This window comes from Lutjanus erythropterus, chromosome 12 (assembly GCF_056507025.1).
Source record: "Lutjanus erythropterus isolate fLutEry1 chromosome 12, fLutEry1.hap2, whole genome shotgun sequence".
NCBI classification, from domain to species: domain Eukaryota; kingdom Metazoa; phylum Chordata; class Actinopteri; order Lutjaniformes; family Lutjanidae; genus Lutjanus; species Lutjanus erythropterus.
This window is the reverse complement of record NC_139328.1, coordinates 407,724-430,099: the sequence shown is the minus strand read 5'-3', so window position 1 is coordinate 430,099 and position 22,376 is coordinate 407,724. Positions and strand designations below refer to the sequence as shown.

Here is a 22,376-nt window from a genome sequence, read left to right as displayed (position 1 = left end):
TAAAGTGTCTGCAGATAAAACATGTTGTGCTTTGTATCTTACCAAAGAAAAGAGCAGCAAGAATAATCCACAGCCAATGTTCCATCTCTACAACAAGGTTTAAATCAACAGGAGAAACTAGCTGATGTTCAACATTCAGTGTGAGAATTGTTCTCTTCACAGCAGCAGTTATTATTGACAGAATGGTTGAACACAGTGCAGAAGTAGAGCACCGCCTACTTGATAATGTGGCCCTCTAGTGGAGGTAAAAAGTTCAGTACAACAGTGTGGAAAAAAGGCTTCCAGCAGCTTGTCAGTGTGTCAGCTTGTGTTTTTGTACAGAGTTTTGGTGTTTCCTGTCACTGTGGGCCTCACAGCACAGTAGTACACAGCAGAGTCTGTCACTGCAGCAGAGGAGATCTGCAGATCCATCTGGGTTTTATCTTCACTCACTTTAATCTTCAGTCCAGAGTCTGTCGCATTTTGTGTTCCCAAATGAAAGATGAGGAACTCTGGTGGTTTTCCTGGATATTGTCGATACCAGAAGAAATAATCAGTAGGTGACAGTTTGGAGTATCTGTAGGACAGAGTAACAGAGCTGTCTTCTAAACTGGACTCTTCTTTCTCAACTGGACTGAGTTCTTCACAGCTGACACCTGAAAGAAATGAGAACTCTGTTAAAACATTTAGCAAAAGTTACAATAAATAAATGACATTCTTTGATTTTGATTCCCTTTAATTGTCTTCATAATCTAACATACCTGTTAGAATGTAAAGAAACATGAGAGAAAACACACAATGATGCAGTGACAGCATGTTGAATAAAGGTAATGTTTGTGGTTTGTGTATTGAACTCTGCTGAATATGGAAGTTCCTCTCTCTTCTATAGTTCAGTAACAGCTTAGCTCCTCCCTGAATCTCTCCGTCTCCTCTTAGATCTGTATTTTCACTTCTCTCTCTTCCTCTTCCTCCACCTTCAGTTCTGGAGAACAAACAGGATCAATAACCAACAAAACAAATGAATAGAACGTGTCAAAAACCCAGAAAGTTTTTGTGAACTTAGCTAAACATTTATTTGAAAAGCGAAATTAGTGTGGTGATTTGATTCAGAGACCTGGTGACTGAGAATCAGCTACTGTTAGCTAACATTTTACACAACATATGAATATGATATGAGAGACAAACAAACAGATCAATTCTGAAATGGCATTTAATGATTGAGTCAACAAGATTTACATCAAAATGTTCACTGATTACAACTGTTGACTAGAATCTTTTGAGCAGCTGTCAAAGCCGTTGTTCCCCTGAATATGTGAGCACCCTGTAAAGTTTATGAACAAGAAACCCATCTGTGAAACTGGAAAGTAGCCAACAGCAAGACTCAGTTCTTCTTCTGTAGTTTACACAGTACAGGAGTCGTGGGAAGATGGGAGACATAGGCAGTGAAACAGACATGTGATTGGTTAACACCTGACTGCATCATTGGAGCGCCGAAAAAAGTTGAGACCAGATCAACTTTTGATTTGTAGAATCACAGGAGTGTTGGACGTCAGTTTCTGTCTTCATGTCTCCAGTTGTTGTCTGTTTCAGATCTTTTCATCTTCAACAGTTGATTGGTCAGCTGTTCCTCCACCTGTCTTCTCTTGGTCCCTTTTGGCCACCGTACCTCTGTTTTTCTTTTTTTTTGTAATTATCTTTTTATTTGGAAAAGACATCAATGTTGCTTACAAATATTTTACAATCTCCATGGCTCTCTTTTCCTGTTTTCCTTATTACAGTCCTCTACATATGTACAAGAAAAAAACACAAAAAACTGAAAGTCGCAGTCCTCCTATGCTGAAACTCAATCTTTAGTAGCTTATCAGTCCTTCACTTCCAAAGATGAAAATCTGAGTGAATCTCATAAACCATTCATCTTTATAACTTCAATCATGCTCATCTGTGTTCTCCCACATAACAACAAGTAATCATACATCCCTATGAACTTCTACTCTGTCAGCCATCGGGTAAACCATTTTCATACACATGCCCAACTCTTATTCCCAAGAACGGTAACTATGTACAACCTAACTGAAGGCAGCTTACCTTTCTATATTTTTCTCAATGAAAGGAGGAAAGGAGTTTGAAACATTAATGAAGTTATACAAAGCCTGCTCTCATTGGGGTTATAAATTCAATCACCAAATTTGGTAGAACTTGTCTTTTTGAGCCTTCAAAGAGTAAGTCCGTTTTTCCATCTTAAATATTTCCAAAATCACACCCTGCCAATCTTCCACTGTAGGTGGTGTTGTACTTAGCCACTTTCTGGTAATTGATTTTTTACTTGCAGCCAATAGGGCCTGCAGCAGCTTTGTATCCCTCCTCTGTTTCAGACACATAACATAGCCCAAATAAAGCGTCTCTATATTCATGGGTAGATGAATTTTGAATACCGTACACAATATTTTATGGATACCCTTCCAGTATGAACTCAGTTTAGGGCATGCCCAAAATATGTGTGAGTGGTTTGCCTCCACTGACCCACATTGTCTCCAACATATAGAACTTTTAGTATTATATTTTTCCTGGTGCGGGGTCTTAAAAAATCGTACTATATTTTCCAGCAGTGCTCCCTCCACTCCATAGAGTTAGTTGAGGACCACTGAAAGCTGCATATCTCTCCCCAAGCCTCCTCCGAAATCCTTACTCCTGCTTATTTTTCCCATTTTTCCTTAATACACAGAGTGTTTTCATTTTTGGCCAGAAATAGCGCATTGTACAGCTTAGAAATTGATTTGGAGGGAATCGAAACAAAGGCCGACTTTAAAATCCTGAAGAACTCAGATTCTGCTTTTCGTACCTCTGTTTTTCATCTCGCTGCAGATGGTGAATCATGTCTTTTTAATCCCGTCCACAGTCCTAAAGACCCACACACTGATGTAAGACCACCTCTGCCACTTCAAATCTTTATCTTGAGCCAATGATTGGTAAGAAAACTCCTCCAGAAGGTGGTGTTTCCTGTCTGTGTTCTCGATTATAACAAGCTAAAGAGTAAAGTGAACCAGTTGTCATGGATACAGGCAGTCATGTGCACATTGTAAACACAGATACAGACGTGACAGGACGAGAGCCAACTGAAGAATCAAGGTTTAAAAATCTAGTTAGGATTTCGTCCCTCAGGATAAGAGTTGAGGTCTGAGATAGAAAAGGACACAGACATGAGTTTAAGAACTGCTTCTCTAAATAAGAGGATCAGATTTTTCCAATCTTGGAAACTTGAGATAAGATGGAACAAGCACTTAGGAAAATGTTCATTAATGAGGCCCCTGTACTGACTCTGGATTGGTTCGTCTCTTATCTGTCCAACAGGTCCTCCTCTGTTATTCTTGGAGATGTCTCCTCCTGTCACCTCCTCTCTTCTGGGTTCTCACAGGGTTCTGTACTGGGTTCCCTCTTATTTACCACAGACATGCTACTCCTGGGGCCAACCATACGCAGAGATAATATCACTTTTTATTGCTATGAGGATGATACACAGAGAATGTGCAAAAATATCCTGTAGTTGGATGTTTACAGAAACAATAAAAGAAAAAGAGGCAGTGACCCAGGTGGACCTTTAGACTCTAGACTTTAGATCATCTCCACTACAAAGAATCTAGACTGGATCATCACATCCTACTGAAGTGTAACAGTGTGTGTCTCCCTCTAGTGGATGTTGTGGAGTTTTCTGTTGTCTTTGCTCCAAAGGTTTTTGTACAGAGTTTTGGTGTTTCCTGTCACTGTGGGCTGCAGAGCACAGTAGTACACAGCAGAGTCTGTCACTTTAGCTGAGATGATCTCCAGATCGACACGTTTCTCTGTTTTCTTAATGTGAGCTGAGAAATCAGAAACAGTTGGATGAATCGATCCTCCCTCTGTGATGGAGAGCAGGAACTCTGGTCTGGATCTCTGGTTCTGTCGGTACCACTGGATATTGGTGATAACACCGTCATATTTACAGGTCAGGTTGATGTTTCTTCCCTCTTCAACATGTTCTTCAGTTCTTTCTGGATTTATGCTGTTCATGGAAACCAGGGCTGCAAAATGAGGATTATTCATGTCAGTTAGTCTGCAAGAGATTCAAACATCAAGAGACTCAACGGAGGTTCTGGACTTTTTCTTTCATCTTTCATCATTTTGAGATTCATTCAATAAAGCAAATGTCTTTTTGTCTCATGGAAATTGTTACCTTACACAGATAAACCTCTAGTTATGAAATGTAGAGCAAATATCTGGTTAATCCAGCAGCTGAAATGAGACTTTGATCTGTGTTCTAACACTCACCTATAAAGAGAGAGAAAAGTAAAAAGAGGTAAAGCAACATGTCTTTGGAGTTGTTCAAGTCAAACAGACAGCAGATGATCAATGTTCTTCCACTGCAGTAGAATGAACAAACTAAACAGCCTCTCTGCTGCACAGCTCTTCTCCTCAACATCAACATGATTGTGCTTTTACTTCCTCAAACATTTCTGCTCTGGAGACACAAATAATCTCATTGGTTGAGTTAAATGTCAGTGGGTGGAGCCACAGAAAAACCTTTTTAGAGATTCTCTGCCTACCAAAGTTCAGCTCAGCCAGTGATTATGATGATTTCTGCCTCAGAGAAATGTTTGCTGAATGTTCAGTTTCAGTTCTTCACATCATTGTGAGACCGAGGCAGGTCGCAGTAGAAGGAAGCTCCATCACCTGAAGGTTTAGTCTTTATTCTGGGAACATGGAGAACATTTTATAGTTCCTTTCATTACAGTGGAGAAATACTAATATTAATATTTTCTACATGAAATTATCTTCATACTATCAGTCATCAGAAGCCGTCATGTCTTAATATCTTCACTTGTCTTTGTTCAGGTGTTGGATGACTTGTGGTCCATGACTTTGACTCCTTCTCAGTCAATGCTGTGACTGATTTTGGTCTGATGTTCTCAGACACTGAGACTGTAAGTCCACAACACCACATTGATTTGATCCCTTTGGTTCCCCCTCGTCACTCCGACTGTCTGCATCCTCAAGTGACGAGACCAACGTGGAAAGTTGAATCGTGACGTCAGACCTGCCAACTTTTAGAAATCATTTACCATCAATAATATTAACCAAATTTTACATAAGAAGGTGACCTGCTTGTTCATCAGGCATTTGGTTGTTGCTGATCTTTAAAACCAGACTTTTAATAGTATTTATAAGAATATCAGAAAATATTGATCTGATCAATTATCAATGATAATTGCAAGCCCTGTTTTGGAGAGGTGACTGTGACATCAGTGGTTAAAAGTTAGTGACACTCTTGTACTTACTTGTAATTGAGTAATATTTTAGTAATGTAACAGTACTTGTGCTTGAGTACAGAGTTTCAGTATTCTTTCCACCACTGCTGAAAAGTAACTAGTAGCTCCAGTAGGCAACATTGTTTTGGTATAATTGAGAAATAATTTCATGAAAACATTTCAGCGTGTTGTAAATCAGGTGTTCTGAGAGAGAACGACACTTCTGCACCTCTTCTATAGCTCTGTTTTCAGCATTTAGAGAATCTGACCCGTGACAGTAGACTTCAATTAATGACAGGTGTTTTAGGACCTGGGGGACTCCTCCCACTCGTGCAGCTGCACGTTCCTCCGGTGAGACCCTGAATCAATGATGGAAACTACTGCAGGAAAAGTCACTATAAAACAGCATTATAACAAAGAGAAACGAGCCTAATGAGTAACATGATCGACCCAGGAGTTTGTCAGCTCACTGCGTTACTTCTGAGTTCACCTTCAGTTGTGTTTATTCACGTGTATCACAGAGCTTTGCTGAGTGTTGAGAGGACTGGACAGAGCTGAGACACAGAGCTGACAGACAGCTGCTCAGAGCTGGGGAGCTCTGCAGGAGAGGGTCGGTGGCAGACTGGAGCTTCTGGAGAAAAAAAACAGGGGAGTCGCTGTGATGCAGCTACTTTACTGTCAGGAGAGGAGCTCAGAGTGTGTGTTTCAAACTTTTATATTAAAAAGAGGATTTATCTTCATGTTTGCTTGTAAACCTGTGTGCAGCAGCATCATGGAGGAGCTGATGACGCCGTTTACAGGGTAAATAAATGACGCCCTGTTTTTGTACTGACATTTTAAGCCGCACGAGTGAAACCATGTTGCAGCTGAGTTGCATTTTAACAACTGCTTAAATCACGGCGACCCACGCCCGACAGGACTGCAGGCCAATGGTGGAGAACCTCCTTTCTGTTCCCTCCAACAAGCGAGTGTGTCACAGCAAGAAGGTCCTGAGTTCGAATCCCCCAGCTGATTGGGGCGGGGCCTTTCTGTGTGGAGTCTGCATGTTCTCCTTGTATCTGCATGGGTTCTCTCCAGGTTCTCTGGCTTCCTTCCACAGTCCAAAGACATGGATTCTTGGTTAATTGGTGACTCTAAATGTCCCGTAGGTGTGAGTGTGAGTGGTTGTCTGTCTCTGTGTGTCAGTCCTGTGATGAACTGGTAACTTGTCCAGGGTGAACCCGCCTCTCACCCAGTGTCAGCTGGGATAGACTCCAGACCCCCGCGACCCTTCAAGAAGAAGCGGTTACAGAAAATGGATGGATGAAGACGGTTTCCTGGTTTGACTTGTGTTTTGTCTCTTGGTGTGTGTTTGTTAAGTTGGACAGCATTGAGCTCAGTGACTGTAAAGAAGTAGATGATGAGGAAACAAAAAGACATTTAACTGCACATGTGAAGGTCCTGACTGAGTTCAATCTTTAATCACACAATATACAACTTTACAAATATGAATCTAGAAAGACTGATCCTCAAAAATGTCCCAGTTAGTCCTTTCAAAGGAATCCTGCAGCTGTGAGGAAGTTCCTTCATGTCATGTCTTAACATGCTTCATCTACTTGTTTTCACTTCAGATTCTTAGTTTTCATGTTGTGTTTGAAGCATCATCCAGTTGGTTTGTCATTGATGTGGATTTGCTGCTCATGTGAATCCTCCCACAGTGTTTCATTAGCAGCTGTAACCACAGTGACTCTGATCAAACAGGAATTAGCAGAATCCATCTGATATGAAGCTGTGGTTTGAATACCACTTCCCTCCTCTTTGAAGAGTAGTCAGATATCTGTGTTCAGGTTTTTGTACAGCCTCTTCTACACTTTGTATCACTGTGTTTCTAGAGCACAGTAGTAGAGAGCTGTGTCTGCCAGGGTTAGGTCTCTGATGGTCAGTTCAGTTGATGTGTCTGATGTCTTCGATCCATATCGATTATCAGGAATATATTGGAGATGACTTGCTGATCCTTCTCCTTTCCAGAGTATAAACTGAGGAGCCTGAAGGTCAGAATGATGTCTGTACCAGTAAAGATAAATATACGTCTCTGTTGTCTCATATTCACATCTCAGTTTGACAGATTGTCCTTCTGTTCCACTGACTTCATCTCCTACAGGAGAGATTTTGTCTCCAGCTGTTAGTCCTGGAAAAAGTGTATAAAATGAATCCATTAGACTAACATTGTTCATGAGGCTGAGAGGAGAAGACAGTGGAAAATATCAAGTGTACAGTGTTACTCTGTGGACAGAAACAGCTCAACTGTTGAGAGATTTCTGCTCTGAACTCCAGTTGACATCAATCTTTAGAAAAGAATCCAAACATGTTGTGCTTTGTATCTTACCAAAGAAAAGAGCAGCAAGAATAATCCACAGCCAATGTTCCATCTCTACAACAAGGTTTAAATCAACAGGAGAAACTAGCTGATGTTCAACATTCAGTGTGAGAATTGTTCTCTTCACAGCAGCAGTTATTATTGACAGAATGGTTGAACACAGTGCAGAAGTAGAGCACCACCTACTTGATAATGTGGCCCTCTAGTGGAGGTAAAAAGTTCAGTACAACAGTGTGGAAAAAAGGCTTCCAGCAGCTTGTCAGTGTGTCAGCTTGTGTTTTTGTACAGAGTTTTGGTGTTTCCTGTCACTGTGGGCCTCACAGCACAGTAGTACACAGCAGAGTCTGTCACTGCAGCAGAGGAGATCTGCAGATCCATCTGGGTTTTATCTTCACTCACTTTAATCTTCAGTCCAGAGACTGGACTTGACGTGAGTGATCCTGTTCCTGTATGAGAGATGAGGAACTTTGGTGGTTTTCCTGGATATTGTTGATACCAGAAGAAATAATCATTAGCTGCAGCACTTTTTGAGTATCTGTAGGACAGAGTAACAGAGATGTCTTCTAAACTGGACACCTCTTTGTCAACTGGACTGAGTTCTTCACAGCTGACACCTGAAAGAAGAGATTTAAACTGTTTGACCAAACACTCAAGTATTGAATGACATTCATAAAAAAAGTGAATTCTTTTTATTTCAAAATATAAGATGTACATTACCTGTTAGAATCATGACAAAGAGCAGAGAAAACACACAATGATGCAGTGACAGCATGTTGAATAAAGGTAATGTTTGTGGTTTGTGTATTGAACTCTGCTGAATATGGAAGTTCCTCTCTCTTCTATAGTTCAGTAACAGCTTAGCTCCTCCCTGAATCTCTCCGTCTCCTCTTAGATCTGTATTTTCACTTCTCTCTCTTCCTCTTCCTCCTGGTTAACACACTGGTAGCAGCATTTCTTCAAAGTACAACGTAAGTCAGCTGTTGATGAAAGAAAAACTCAACATCAAATATCATACAGAACATAAGAACAATTATGGCAACAATAATAATCACAGTTATTTTGAGTGATATTGAAATCACAATTAATAAACACGAATTTTTGTTAATTTGAAAATCTATTAAAGTATTTATTGAACCACCAAAACTCAACTTTAAATTTAACTTAAAACAACAACCAGAAATAATTTAGAAACAAGTAAAATGATAATAATAATAATAATAATAATAATAATAATAATAATAATAAAAATGAAAATAATAATTATAATAACAATAACAACAACAATAATAATAATAATAATAATAATAATAATAATAATAATAATAATAATAATAATAAATTAAAATAACAACAGCAATATGTAAAAACAATAAATTATAATAAAGAGCCATAATCTACATGCAAAACGCAAAAACACTAATAACACAGCAAAAAAAACCCTAAATATTCTTTGAGGATTTTTGAAAAACCTTTTGTAAATACAGAAAAAGATTGGCCTGGTAGTCATATACTCCCTCAGTCTGCCTCCTACAAACTCAGGTTTAGGATCAGCAGACTGTTCACTTGGTCTGGCTTTAATGATGACTGAAGGCAGGAGACAACTTTTCCTCCTGTGCTAAAAAGCCGCTCTGATGCAGCACCTGTGGCAGGGATGCACAGGTATTTCCTGCTCAGTCTGGAGAGCCGTGGGTAGAGAGAGTGTCCTTCATAGAGGACTGTGTTGGCTGAAGCCGACGAGTTTGCACTTTTTTGTGTCTTCTGCTCCTTTATCACTTGGTCTTAGACCACTTTATGACTGTACTTTAAATGGTTCAATAAATTGGTCGTGTTTTCTTGGGGAGCAGAAATGACAGTGTGATCAATTTTGCTCCTTCCTTCTGCTCGACGTCCAACAACTTGAAACCAAAATGTTTCCATATGACTGATGATATCCAACCTTTCTTCTAAACTAAAGGCTGCCGTTCTGCCATTTTTCTCAATCGCTCCTAGTTTGCAGCACCTGCACGTAAGACTGGTGCATTCACTGTGCTTTTACAGCTCAGGAATTTGCATGCACGCCACACAGCACATGAATCATTTTTCTTCAATTATAATGATTTTATGATCGTGACAAGCCAAAATCAAAATCAAAATTCAATTAATCGTCCAGCCCTATCAACAATTTATGTGATCATTTAGGTTCATGTATTAAATCAGATTAGACTTTTTTTCTCCACTATCTGATCCACTGATTTTGGCCAGAATGCGACTGATCCCAAGTTTCTGACGCCTCATCCCCAAATATAATGACACACTATGACATATGATTATAGAGCTTCATGTCTTCATGTCTCCATGTCTTCATGCAACATGTCTCACAAAAATGACTGGCATGGAGTTGAATTTGAGCTCTATAAGATGAGACATGATTTGTTTTTAAACTCAATTATGATGACATGTTGTTCATATAAATAAATTCCCAGAAAGTTCCATCATCAGAGTTTCAGTTGTATGAAACAACACTTTCCCTCATCCTGCTTCTGTCTTTTCTTTGTCATTTTCTGTTGTTTTCATCTCCACTACAAAGAATCTAGACTGGATCATCACATCCTACTGAAGTGTAACAGTGTGTGTCTCCCTCTAGTGGATGTTGTGGAGTTTTCTGTTGTCTTTGCTCCAAAGGTTTTTGTACAGAGTTTTGGTGTTTCCTGTCACTGTGGGCTGCAGAGCACAGTAGTACACAGCAGAGTCTGTCACTTTAGCTGAGATGATCTCCAGATCGACACGTTTCTCTGTTTTCTTAATGTGAGCTGAGAAATCAGAAACAGTTGGATGAATCAATCCTCCCTCTGTGATGGAGAGCAGGAACTCTGGTCTGGATCTCTGGTTCTGTCGGTACCACTGGATACTGTAGATAGCACCGTCATATTTACAGGTCAGGTTGATGTTTCTTCCCTCTTCAACATGTTCTTCAGTTCTTTCTGGATTTATGCTGTTCATGGAAACCAGGGCTGCAAAATGAGGATTATTCATGTCAGTTAGTCTGCAAGAGATTCAAACATCAAGAGACTCAACGGAGGTTCTGGACTTTTTCTTTCATCTTTCATCATTTTGAGATTCATTCAATAAAGCAAATGTCTTTTTGTCTCATGGAAATTGTTACCTTACACAGATAAACCTCTAGTTATGAAATGTAGAGCAAATATCTGGTTAATCCAGCAGCTGAAATGAGACTTTGATCTGTGTTCTAACACTCACCTATAAAGAGAGAGAAAAGTAAAAAGAGGTAAAGCAACATGTCTTTGGAGTTGTTCAAGTCAAACAGACAGCAGATGATCAATGTTCTTCCACTGCAGTAGAATGAACAAACTAAACAGCCTCTCTGCTGCACAGCTCTTCTCCTCAACATCAACATGATTGTGCTTTTACTTCCTCAAACATTTCTGCTCTGGAGACACAAATAATCTCATTGGTTGAGTTAAATGTCAGTGGGTGGAGCCACAGAAAAACCTTTTTAGAGATTCTCTGCCTACCAAAGTTCAGCTCAGCCAGTGATGATGATGATTTGTGCCTCAGAGAAATGTTTGCTGAATGTTCAGTTTCAGTTCTTCACATCATTGTGAGACCGAGGCAGGTCGCAGTAGAAGGAAGCTCCATCACCTGAAGGTTTAGTCTTTATTCTGGGAACATGGAGAACATTTTATAGTTCCTTTAATTACAGTGGAGAAATACTAATATTAATATTTTCGACATGAAATTATCTTCATACTATCAGTCATCAGAAGCCGTCATGTCTTAATATCTTCACTTGTCTTTGTTCAGGTGTTGGATGACTTGTGGTCGATGACTTTGACTCCTTCTCAGTCAATGCTGTGACTGATTTTGGTCTGATGTTCTCAGACACTGAGACTGTAAGTCCACAACACCACATTGATTTGATCCCTTTGGTTCCCCCTCGTCACTCCGACTGTCTGCATCCTCAAGTGACGAGACCAACGTGGAAAGTTGAATCGTGACGTCAGACCTGCCAACTTTTAGAAATCATTTACCATCAATAATATTAACCAAATTTTACATAAGAAGGTGACCTGCTTGTTCATCAGGCATTTGGTTGTTGCTGATCTTTAAAACCAGACTTTTAATAGTATTTATAAGAATATCAGAAAATATTGATCTGATCAATTATCAATGATAATTGCAAGCCCTGTTTTGGAGAGGTGACTGTGACATCAGTGGTTAAAAGTTAGTGACACTCTTGTACTTACTTGTAATTGAGTATATATATTTATAGTAATGTAACAGTACTTGTGCTTGAGTACAGAGTTTCAGTATTCTTTCCACCACTGCTGAAAAGTAACTAGTAGCTCCAGTAGGCAACATTGTTTTGGTATAATTGAGAAATAATTTCATGAAAACATTTCAGCGTGTTGTAAATCAGGTGTTCTGAGAGAGAACGACACTTCTGCACCTCTTCTATAGCTCTGTTTTCAGCATTTAGAGAATCTGACCCGTGACAGTAGACTTCAATTAATGACAGGTGTTTTAGGACCTGGGGGACTCCTCCCACTCGTGCAGCTGCACGTTCCTCCGGTGAGACCCTGAATCAATGATGGAAACTACTGCAGGAAAAGTCACTATAAAACAGCATTATAACAAAGAGAAACGAGCCTAATGAGTAACATGATCGACCCAGGAGTTTGTCAGCTCACTGCGTTACTTCTGAGTTCACCTTCAGTTGTGTTTATTCACGTGTATCACAGAGCTTTGCTGAGTGTTGAGAGGACTGGACAGAGCTGAGACACAGAGCTGACAGACAGCTGCTCAGTGCTGGGGAGCTCTGCAGGAGAGGGTCGGTGGCAGACTGGAGCTTCTGGAGAAAAAAAACAGGGGAGTCGCTGTGATGCAGCTACTTTACTGTCAGGAGAGGAGCTCAGAGTGTGTGTTTCAAACTTTTATATTAAAAAGAGGATTTATCTTCATGTTTGCTTGTAAACCTGTGTGCAGCAGCATCATGGAGGAGCTGATGACGCCGTTTACAGGGTAAATAAATGACGCCCTGTTTTTGTACTGACATTTTAAGCCGCACGAGTGAAACCATGTTGCAGCTGAGTTGCATTTTAACAACTGCTTAAATCACGGCGACCCACGCCCGACAGGACCGCAGGCCAATGGTGGAGAACCTCCTTTCTGTTCCCTCCAACAAGCGAGTGTGTCACAGCAAGAAGGTCCTGAGTTCGAATCCCCCAGCTGATTGGGGCGGGGCCTTTCTGTGCGGAGTTTGCATGTTCTCCTTGTATCTGCATGGGTTCTCTCCAAGTTCTCTGGCTTCCTCCCACAGTCCAAAGACATGCATTCTTGGTTAATTGGTGACTCTAAATGTCCTGTAGGTGTGAGTGTGAGTGGTTGTCTGTCTCTGTGTGTCAGTCCTGTGATGAACTGGTAACTTGTCCAGGGTGAACCCGCCTCTCACCCAGTGTCAGCTGGGATAGACTCCAGACCCCCGCGACCCTTCAAGAAGAAGCGGTTACAGAAAATGGATGGATGAAGACGGTTTCCTGGTTTGACTTGTGTTTTGTCTCTTGGTGTGTGTTTGTTAAGTTGGACAGCATTGAGCTCAGTGACTGTAAAGAAGTAGATGATGAGGAAACAAAAAGACATTTAACTGCACATGTGAAGGTCCTGACTGAGTTCAATCTTTAATCACACAATATACAACTTTACAAATATGAATCTAGAAAGACTGATCCTCAAAAATGTCCCAGTTAGTCCTTTCAAAGGAATCCTGCAGCTGTGAGGAAGTTCCTTCATGTCATGTCTTAACATGCTTCATCTACTTGTTTTCACTTCAGATTCTTAGTTTTCATGTTGTGTTTGAAGCATCATCCAGTTGGTTTGTCATTGATGTGGATTTGCTGCTCATGTGAATCCTCCCACAGTGTTTCATTAGCAGCTGTAACCACAGTGACTCTGATCAAACAGGAATTAGCAGAATCCATCTGATATGAAGCTGTGGTTTGAATACCACTTCCCTCCTCTTTGAAGAGTAGTCAGATATCTGTGTTCAGGTTTTTGTACAGCCTCTTCTACACTTTGTATCACTGTGTTTCTAGAGCACAGTAGTAGAGAGCTGTGTCTGCCAGGGTTAGGTCTCTGATGGACAGTTCAGTTGATTTTGCTGGTGTCTGAGATTCATATCGATTATCAGGGATATATTTTCTATCAGTCCCTGCTTGTTTCCAGAGTATAAACTGAGGAGCCTGAAGGTCAGAATGATGTCTGTACCAGTGAAGGTAAGGTGTGGTGTAACTTGTCTCATAGTTACATCTCAGTTTGACAGATTGTCCTTCTGTTCCACTGACTTCATCTCCTACAGGAGAGATTTTGTCTCCAGCTGTTAGTCCTGGAAAAAGTGTATAAAATGAATCCATTAGACTAACATTGTTCATGAGGCTGAGAGGAGAAGACAGTGGAAAATATCAAGTGTACAGTGTTACTCTGTGGACAGAAACAGCTCAACTGTTGAGAGATTTCTGCTCTGAACTCCAGTTGACATCAATCTTTAGAAAAGAATCCAAACATGTTGTGCTTTGTATCTTACCAAAGAAAAGAGCAGCAAGAATAATCCACAGCCAATGTTCCATCTCTACAACAAGGTTTAAATCAACAGGAGAAACTAGCTGATGTTCAACATTCAGTGTGAGAATTGTTCTCTTCACAGCAGCAGTTATTATTGACAGAATGGTTGAACACAGTGCAGAAGTAGAGCACCGCCTACTTGATAATGTGGCCCTCTAGTGGAGGTAAAAAGTTCAGTACAACAGTGTGGAAAAAAGGCTTCCAGCAGCTTGTCAGTGTGTCAGCTTGTGTTTTTGTACAGAGTTTTGGTGTTTCCTGTCACTGTGGGCCTCACAGCACAGTAGTACACAGCAGAGTCTGTCACTGCAGCAGAGGAGATCTGCAGATCCACTCGATGCTTTTCTTCAGTCAGATCAGTAGAAAACCTTCTGTCTGATTTCAGAGATTCTGCTGTGTTTCTAATGTTACTCCCTGAGATGGACAGGAGGAACTCTGGTGGTTTTCCTGGATATTGTCGATACCAGAAGAAATAATCACCACCAGTTGCTTGTTTGGAGTATCTGTAGGACAGAGTAACAGAGCTGTCTTCTAAACTGGACACCTCTTTGTCAACTGGACTGAGTTCTTCACAGCTGACACCTGAAAGAAGAGATTTAAACTGTTTGACCAAACACTCAAGTATTGAATGACATTCATAAAAAAAGTGAATTCTTTTTATTTCAAAATATAAGATGTACATTACCTGTTAGAATCATGACAAAGAGCAGAGAAAACACACAATGATGCAGTGACAGCATGTTGAATAAAGGTAATGTTTGTGGTTTGTGTATTGAACTCTGCTGAATATGGAAGTTCCTCTCTCTTCTATAGTTCAGTAACAGCTTAGCTCCTCCCTGAATCTCTCCGTCTCCTCTTAGATCTGTATTTTCACTTCTCTCTCTTCCTCTTCCTCCTGGTTAACACACTGGTAGCAGCATTTCTTCAAAGTACAACGTAAGTCAGCTGTTGATGAAAGAAAAACTCAACATCAAATATCATACAGAACATAAGAACAATTATGGCAACAATAATAATCACAGTTATTTTGAGTGATATTGAAATCATGATTAATAAACACGATTATTGGTTAATTTGAAAACATGAGTATTTATTGAACCACCAAAACTCAACTTTAAATATAACTTAAAACAACAACCAGAAATAATTTAGAAACAAGTAAAATAATAATAATAATAATAATAATAATAATAATAGTAATAATAATAAATTAAAATAACATTAGCAATATGTAAAAAGAATAAATTATAATAAAGAGCCATAATCTACATGCAAACCAAAAAACACTAATAACACAGCAAAAAACAAAAAAAACCCTAAATATTCTTTGAGGATTTTTGAAAAACCTTTTGTAAATACAGAAAAAGATTGGCCTGGTAGTCATATACTCCCTCAGTCTGCCTCCTACAAACTCAGGTTTAGGATCAGCAGACTGTTCACTTGGTCTGGCTTTAATGATGACTGAAGGCAGGAGACAACTTTTCCTCCTGTGCTAAAAAGCCGCTCTGATGCAGCACCTGTGGCAGGGATGCACAGGTATTTCCTGCTCAGTCTGGAGAGCCGTGGGTAGAGTGTAGAGAGTGTCCTTCATAGAGGACTGTGTTGGCTGAAGCCGACGAGTTTGCACTTTTTTGTGTCTTCTGCTCCTTTATCACTTGGTCTTAGACCACTTTATGACTGTACTTTAAATGGTTCAATAAATTGGTCGTGTTTTCTTGGGGAGCAGAAATGACAGTGTGATCAATTTTGCTCCTTCCTTCTGCTCGACGTCCAACAACTTGAAACCAAAATGTTTCCATATGACTGATGATATCCAACCTTTCTTCTAAACTAAAGGCTGCCGTTCTGCCATTTTTCTCAATCGCTCCTAGTTTGCAGCACCTGCACGTAAGACTGGTGCATTCACTGTGCTTTTACAGCTCAGGAATTTGCATGCACGCCACACAGCACATGAATCATTTTTCTTCAATTATATGATTTTATGATCGTGACAAGCCAAAATCAAAATCAAAATTCAATTAATCGTCCAGCCCTATCAACAATTTATGTGATCATTTAGGTTCATGTATTAAATCAGATTAGACTTTTTTTCTCCACTATCTGATCCACTGATTTTGGCCAGAATGCGACTGATCCCAAGTTTCTGACGCCTCATCCCCAAATATAATGACACACTATGACATATGATTATAGAGCTTCATGTCTTCATGTCTCCATGTCTTCATGCAACATGTCTCACAAAAATGACTGGCATGGAGTTGAATTTGAGCTCTATAAGATGAGACATGATTTGTTTTTAAACTCAATTATGATGACATGTTGTTCATATAAATAAATTCCCAGAAAGTTCCATCATCAGAGTTTCAGTTGTATGAAACAACACTTTCCCTCATCCTGCTTCTGTCTTTTCTTTGTCATTTTCTGTTGTTTTCATCTCCACTACAAAGAATCTAGACTGGATCATCACATCCTACTGAAGTGTAACAGTGTGTGTCTCCCTCTAGTGGATGTTGTGGAGTTTTCTGTTGTCTTTGCTCCAAAGGTTTTTGTACAGAGTTTTGGTGTTTCCTGTCACTGTGGGCCTCACAGCACAGTAGTACACAGCAGAGTCTGTCACTGCAGCAGAGGAGATCTGCAGATCCACTCGATTTCTCTCTTCATTCAGTTCAGGAGTCAGTCGAGGGTTTGGACGTGTTGCTGTCGTCACTGAAGGCTGTTTTGTATCAGTGATCAGTAGAAGGAACTGAGGAGCTGATCCAGGATCCTGTCGATACCACTGTAGATTATCAGCTTTAACTGAATAGTGACAGGACAGAGTAACACTGTGACCCTCTGATGAAAACACTTCAGTTCTGCTGGCAGTAATATCATCTTCCAAGGTGTTACCTAGTGAGGAAAACAACATGATATATTTAGAGTTCTGATCCAAAGTGAGAAATCCATCATTTGAAAAACATCGACAAAAACATACAAACCTACAAGAGTTGAAAAGAACAAAAGTGCAGTGAGTTTCTCCATGTTTACAGAGGTGAAATGCTGTGATTGAATGTTCAGTATGAATAAGTTTTGTGAGTTGTGTTTGGTCTGATGTTCACAGCTGGAATCAAACAGTTCTCTGACATGAAGCAGCTCTGCAGTCAGTAGGAGGAGACTCATATATCAAATTATCTTCATTTCTGAAGCTCTTCATCACAACTGTGTCTCAGGACTGACAAGAATCTAGACTGGATCATCACATCCTACTGAAGTTTAACAGTGTGTGTCTCCCTCTAGTGGATGTTGTGGAGTTTTCTGTTGTCTTTGCTCCAAAGGTTTTTGTACAGAGTTTTGGTGTTTCCTGTCACTGTGGGCTGCAGAGCACAGTAGTACACAGCAGAGTCTGTCACTTTAGCTGAGATGATCTCCAGATCGACACGTTTCTCTGTTTTCTCAATGTGAGCTGAGAAATCAGAAACAGTTGGATGAATCGATCCTCCCTCTGTGATGTAGAGCAGGAACTCTGGTCTGGATCTCTGGTTCTGTCGGTACCACTGGATATTGTAGATACCACCGTCATATTTACAGGTCAGGTTGATGTTTCTTCCCTCTTCAACATGTTCTTCAGTTCTTTCTGGATTTATGCTGTTCATGGAAACCAGGGCTGCAAAATGAGGATTATTCATGTCAGTTAGTCTGCAAGAGATTCAAACATCAAGAGACTCAACGGAGGTTCTGGACTTTTTCTTTCATCTTTCATCATTTTGAGATTCATTCAATAAAGCAAATGTCTTTTTGTCTCATGGAAATTGTTACCTTACACAGATAAACCTCTAGTTATGAAATGTAGAGCAAATATCTGGTTAATCCAGCAGCTGAAATGAGACTTTGATCTGTGTTCTAACACTCACCTATAAAGAGAGAGAAAAGTAAAAAGAGGTAAAGCAACATGTCTTTGGAGTTGTTCAAGTCAAACAGACAGCAGATGATCAATGTTCTTCCACTGCAGTAGAATGAACAAACTAAACAGCCTCTCTGCTGCACAGCTCTTCTCCTCAACATCAACATGATTGTGCTTTTACTTCCTCAAACATTTCTGCTCTGGAGACACAAATAATCTCATTGGTTGAGTTAAATGTCAGTGGGTGGAGCCACAGAAAAACCTTTTTAGAGATTCTCTGCCTACCAAAGTTCAGCTCAGCCAGTGATGATGATGATTTCTGCCTCAGAGAAATGTTTGCTGAATGTTCAGTTTCAGTTCTTCACATCATTGTGAGACCGAGGCAGGTCGCAGTAGAAGGAAGCTCCATCACCTGAAGGTTTAGTCTTTATTCTGGGAACATGGAGAACATTTTATAGTTCCTTTAATTACAGTGGAGAAATACTAATATTAATATTTTCGACATGAAATTATCTTCATACTATCAGTCATCAGAAGCCGTCATGTCTTAATATCTTCACTTGTCTTTGTTCAGGTGTTGGATGACTTGTGGTCCATGACTTTGACTCCTTCTCAGTCAATGCTGTGACTGATTTTGGTCTGATGTTCTCAGACACTGAGACTGTAAGTCCACAACACCACATTGATTTGATCCCTTTGGTTCCCCCTCGTCACTCCGACTGTCTGCATCCTCAAGTGACGAGACCAACGTGGAAAGTTGAATCGTGACGTCAGACCTGCCAACTTTTAGAAATCATTTACCATCAATAATATTAACCAAATTTTACATAAGAAGGTGACCTGCTTGTTCATCAGGCATTTGGTTGTTGCTGATCTTTAAAACCAGACTTTTAATAGTATTTATAGGAATATCAGAAAATATTGATCATTGTTTCACAGCTTAAATTCCTTCAGTTTATGGTCAGACATAAAGAAAATTAAACTTGGGCTTAAAATGAGGAAAAAATTACCCAAAAAAGAAAGTAAAGTATCTTATGAATTATCAATGATTAATCAATTATTAACATTTTCACATATTGGTTCAGGAAAACAAAATTTGCAGCCCTGTTTTGGAGAGGTGACTGTGACATCAGTGGTTAAAAGTTAGTGACACTCTTGTACTTACTTGTAATTGAGTAATATTTTAGTAATGTAACAGTACTTGTGCTTGAGTACAGAGTTTCAGTATTCTTTCCACCACTGCTGAAAAGTAACTAGTAGCTCCAGTAGGCAACATTGTTTTGGTATAATTGAGAAATAATTTCATGAAAACATTTCAGCGTGTTGTAAATCAGGTGTTCTGAGAGAGAACGACACTTCTGCACCTCTTCTATAGCTCTGTTTTCAGCATTTAGAGAATCTGACCCGTGACAGTAGACTTCAATTAATGACAGGTGTTTTAGGACCTGGGGGACTCCTCCCACTCGTGCAGCTGCACGTTCCTCCGGTGAGACCCTGAATCAATGATGGAAACTACTGCAGGAAAAGTCACTATAAAACAGCATTATAACAAAGAGAAACGAGCCTAATGAGTAACATGATCGACCCAGGAGTTTGTCAGCTCACTGCGTTACTTCTGAGTTCACCTTCAGTTGTGTTTATTCACGTGTATCACAGAGCTTTGCTGAGTGTTGAGAGGACTGGACAGAGCTGAGACACAGAGCTGACAGACAGCTGCTCAGAGCTGGGGAGCTCTGCAGGAGAGGGTCGGTGGCAGACTGGAGCTTCTGGAGAAAAAAAACAGGGGAGTCGCTGTGATGCAGCTACTTTACTGTCAGGAGAGGAGCTCAGAGTGTGTGTTTCAAACTTTTATATTAAAAAGAGGATTTATCTTCATGTTTGCTTGTAAACCTGTGTGCAGCAGCATCATGGAGGAGCTGATGACGCCGTTTACAGGGTAAATAAATGACGCCCTGTTTTTGTACTGACATTTTAAGCTGCACGAGTGAAACCATGTTGTAGCTGAGTTGCATTTTAACGACTGCTTAAATCACGGCGACCCACGCCCGACAGGACCGCAGGCCAATGGTGGAGAACCTCCTTTCTGTTCCCTCCAACAAGCGAGTGTGTCACAGCAAGAAGGTCCTGAGTTCGAATCCCCCAGCTGATTGGGGCGGGGCCTTTCTGTGTGGAGTCTGCATGTTCTCTTTGTATCTGCATGGGTTCTCTCCAGGTTCTCTGGCTTCCTCCCACAGTCCAAAAACATGCATTCTTGGTTAATTGGTGACTCTAAATGTCCCGTAGGTGTGAGTATGAGTGGTTGTCTGTCTCTGTGTGTCAGTCCTGTGATGAACTGGTAACTTGTCCAGGGTGAACCCGCCTCTCACCCAGTGTCAGCTGGGATAGACTCCAGACCCCCGCGACCCTTCAAGAAGAAGCGGTTACAGAAAATGGATGGATGAAGACGGTTTCCTGGTTTGACTTGTGTTTTGTCTCTTGGTGTGTGTTTGTTAAGTTGGACAGCATTGAGCTCCGTGACTGTAAAGAAGTAGATGATGAGGAAACAAAAAGACATTTAACTGCACATGTGAAGGTCCTGACTGAGTTCAATCTTTAATCACACAATATACAACTTTACAAATATGAATCTAGAAAGACTGATCCTCAAAAATGTCCCAGTTAGTCCTTTCAAAGGAATCCTGCAGCTGTGAGGAAGTTCCTTCATGTCATGTCTTAACATGCTTCATCTACTTGTTTTCACTTCAGATTCTTAGTTTTCATGTTGTGTTTGAAGCATCATCCAGTTGGTTTGTCATTGATGTGGATTTGCTGCTCATGTGAATCCTCCCACAGTGTTTCATTAGCAGCTGTAACCACAGTGACTCTGATCAAACAGGAATTAGCAGAATCCATCTGATATGAAGCTGTGGTTTGAATACCACTTCCCTCCTCTTTGAAGAGTAGTCAGATATCTGTGTTCAGGTTTTTGTACAGCCTCTTCTACACTTTGTATCACTGTGTTTCTAGAGCACAGTAGTAGAGAGCTGTGTCTGCCAGGGTTAGGTCTCTGATGGTCAGTTCAGTTGATGTGTCTGATGTCTCAGAGTCATATCGATTATCAGGAATATACTGGCGACCACGTCTTGATCCTTCTCCTTTCCAGAGTATAAACTGAGGAGCCTGAAGGTCAGAATGATGTCTGTACCAGTAAAGATAAACACCACCTGCTGTTGTCTCATATTCACATCTCAGTTTGACAGATTGTCCTTCTGTTCCACTGACTTCATCTCGAACAGGAGAGATTTTGTCTCCAGCTGTTAGTCCTGGAAAAAGTGTATAAAATGAATCCATTAGACTAACATTGTTCATGAGGCTGAGAGGAGAAGACAGTGGAAAATATCAAGTGTACAGTGTTACTCTGTGGACAGAAACAGCTCAACTGTTGAGAGATTTCTGCTCTGAACTCCAGTTGACATCAATCTTTAGAAAAGAATCCAAACATGTTGTGCTTTGTATCTTACCAAAGAAAAGAGCGGCAAGAATAATCCACAGCCAATGTTCCATCTCTACAACAAGGTTTAAATCAACAGGAGAAACTAGCTGATGTTCAACATTCAGTGTGAGAATTGTTCTCTTCACAGCAGCAGTTATTATTGACAGAATGGTTGAACACAGTGCAGAAGTAGAGCACCACCTACTTGATAATGTGGCCCTCTAGTGGAGGTAAAAAGTTCAGTACAACAGTGTGGAAAAAAGGCTTCCAGCAGCTTGTCAGTGTGTCAGCTTGTGTTTTTGTACAGAGTTTTGGTGTTTCCTGTCACTGTGGGCCTCACAGCACAGTAGTACACAGCAGAGTCTGTCACTGCAGCAGAGGAGATCTGCAGATCCACTCGATTTCTCTCTTCATTCAGTTCAGGAGTCAGTCGAGGGTTTGGACGTGTTGCTGTCGACACTGAAGGCTGTTTTGCATCAGTGATCAGTAGAAGGAACTGAGGAGCTGATCCAGGATCCTGTCGATACCACTGTAGATTATGAGCTTTAACTGAATAGTGACAGGACAGAGTAACACTGTGACCCTCTGATGAAAACACTTCAGTTCTGCTGGCAGTAATATCATCTTCCAAGGTGTTACCTAGTGAGGGAAACAACATGATATATTTAGAGTTCTGATCCAAAGTGAGAAATCCATCATTTGAAAAACATCGACAAAAACATACAAACCTACAAGAGTTGAAAAGAACAAAAGTGCAGTGAGTTTCTCCATGTTTACAGAGGTGAAATGCTGTGATTGAAT

At 40.3% G+C, this 22,376-nt stretch overlaps 2 protein-coding genes across 2 annotated transcripts in view; one reads left to right on the top strand and one right to left on the bottom strand.

Annotated features, from left to right (window-relative positions):
* Positions 1-22,376, top strand: part of pex5lb (peroxisomal biogenesis factor 5-like b) — a 212,914-nt gene that overhangs the window by 39,767 nt on the left and 150,771 nt on the right. The gene's annotated exons all lie outside the window — the stretch shown is intronic.
* On the bottom strand, positions 10,234-21,321 carry LOC146317219 (uncharacterized). The gene is made up of 6 exons (XM_084732411.1): positions 21,213-21,321; positions 17,571-17,866; positions 14,534-14,827; positions 12,741-12,787; positions 10,852-10,994; positions 10,234-10,604 (listed from the first exon to the last, which is right to left on the bottom strand). Exons 1-6 carry the CDS (start codon positions 21,319-21,321, stop codon positions 10,234-10,236), a joined length of 1,260 nt encoding a protein of 419 aa, XP_084588537.1.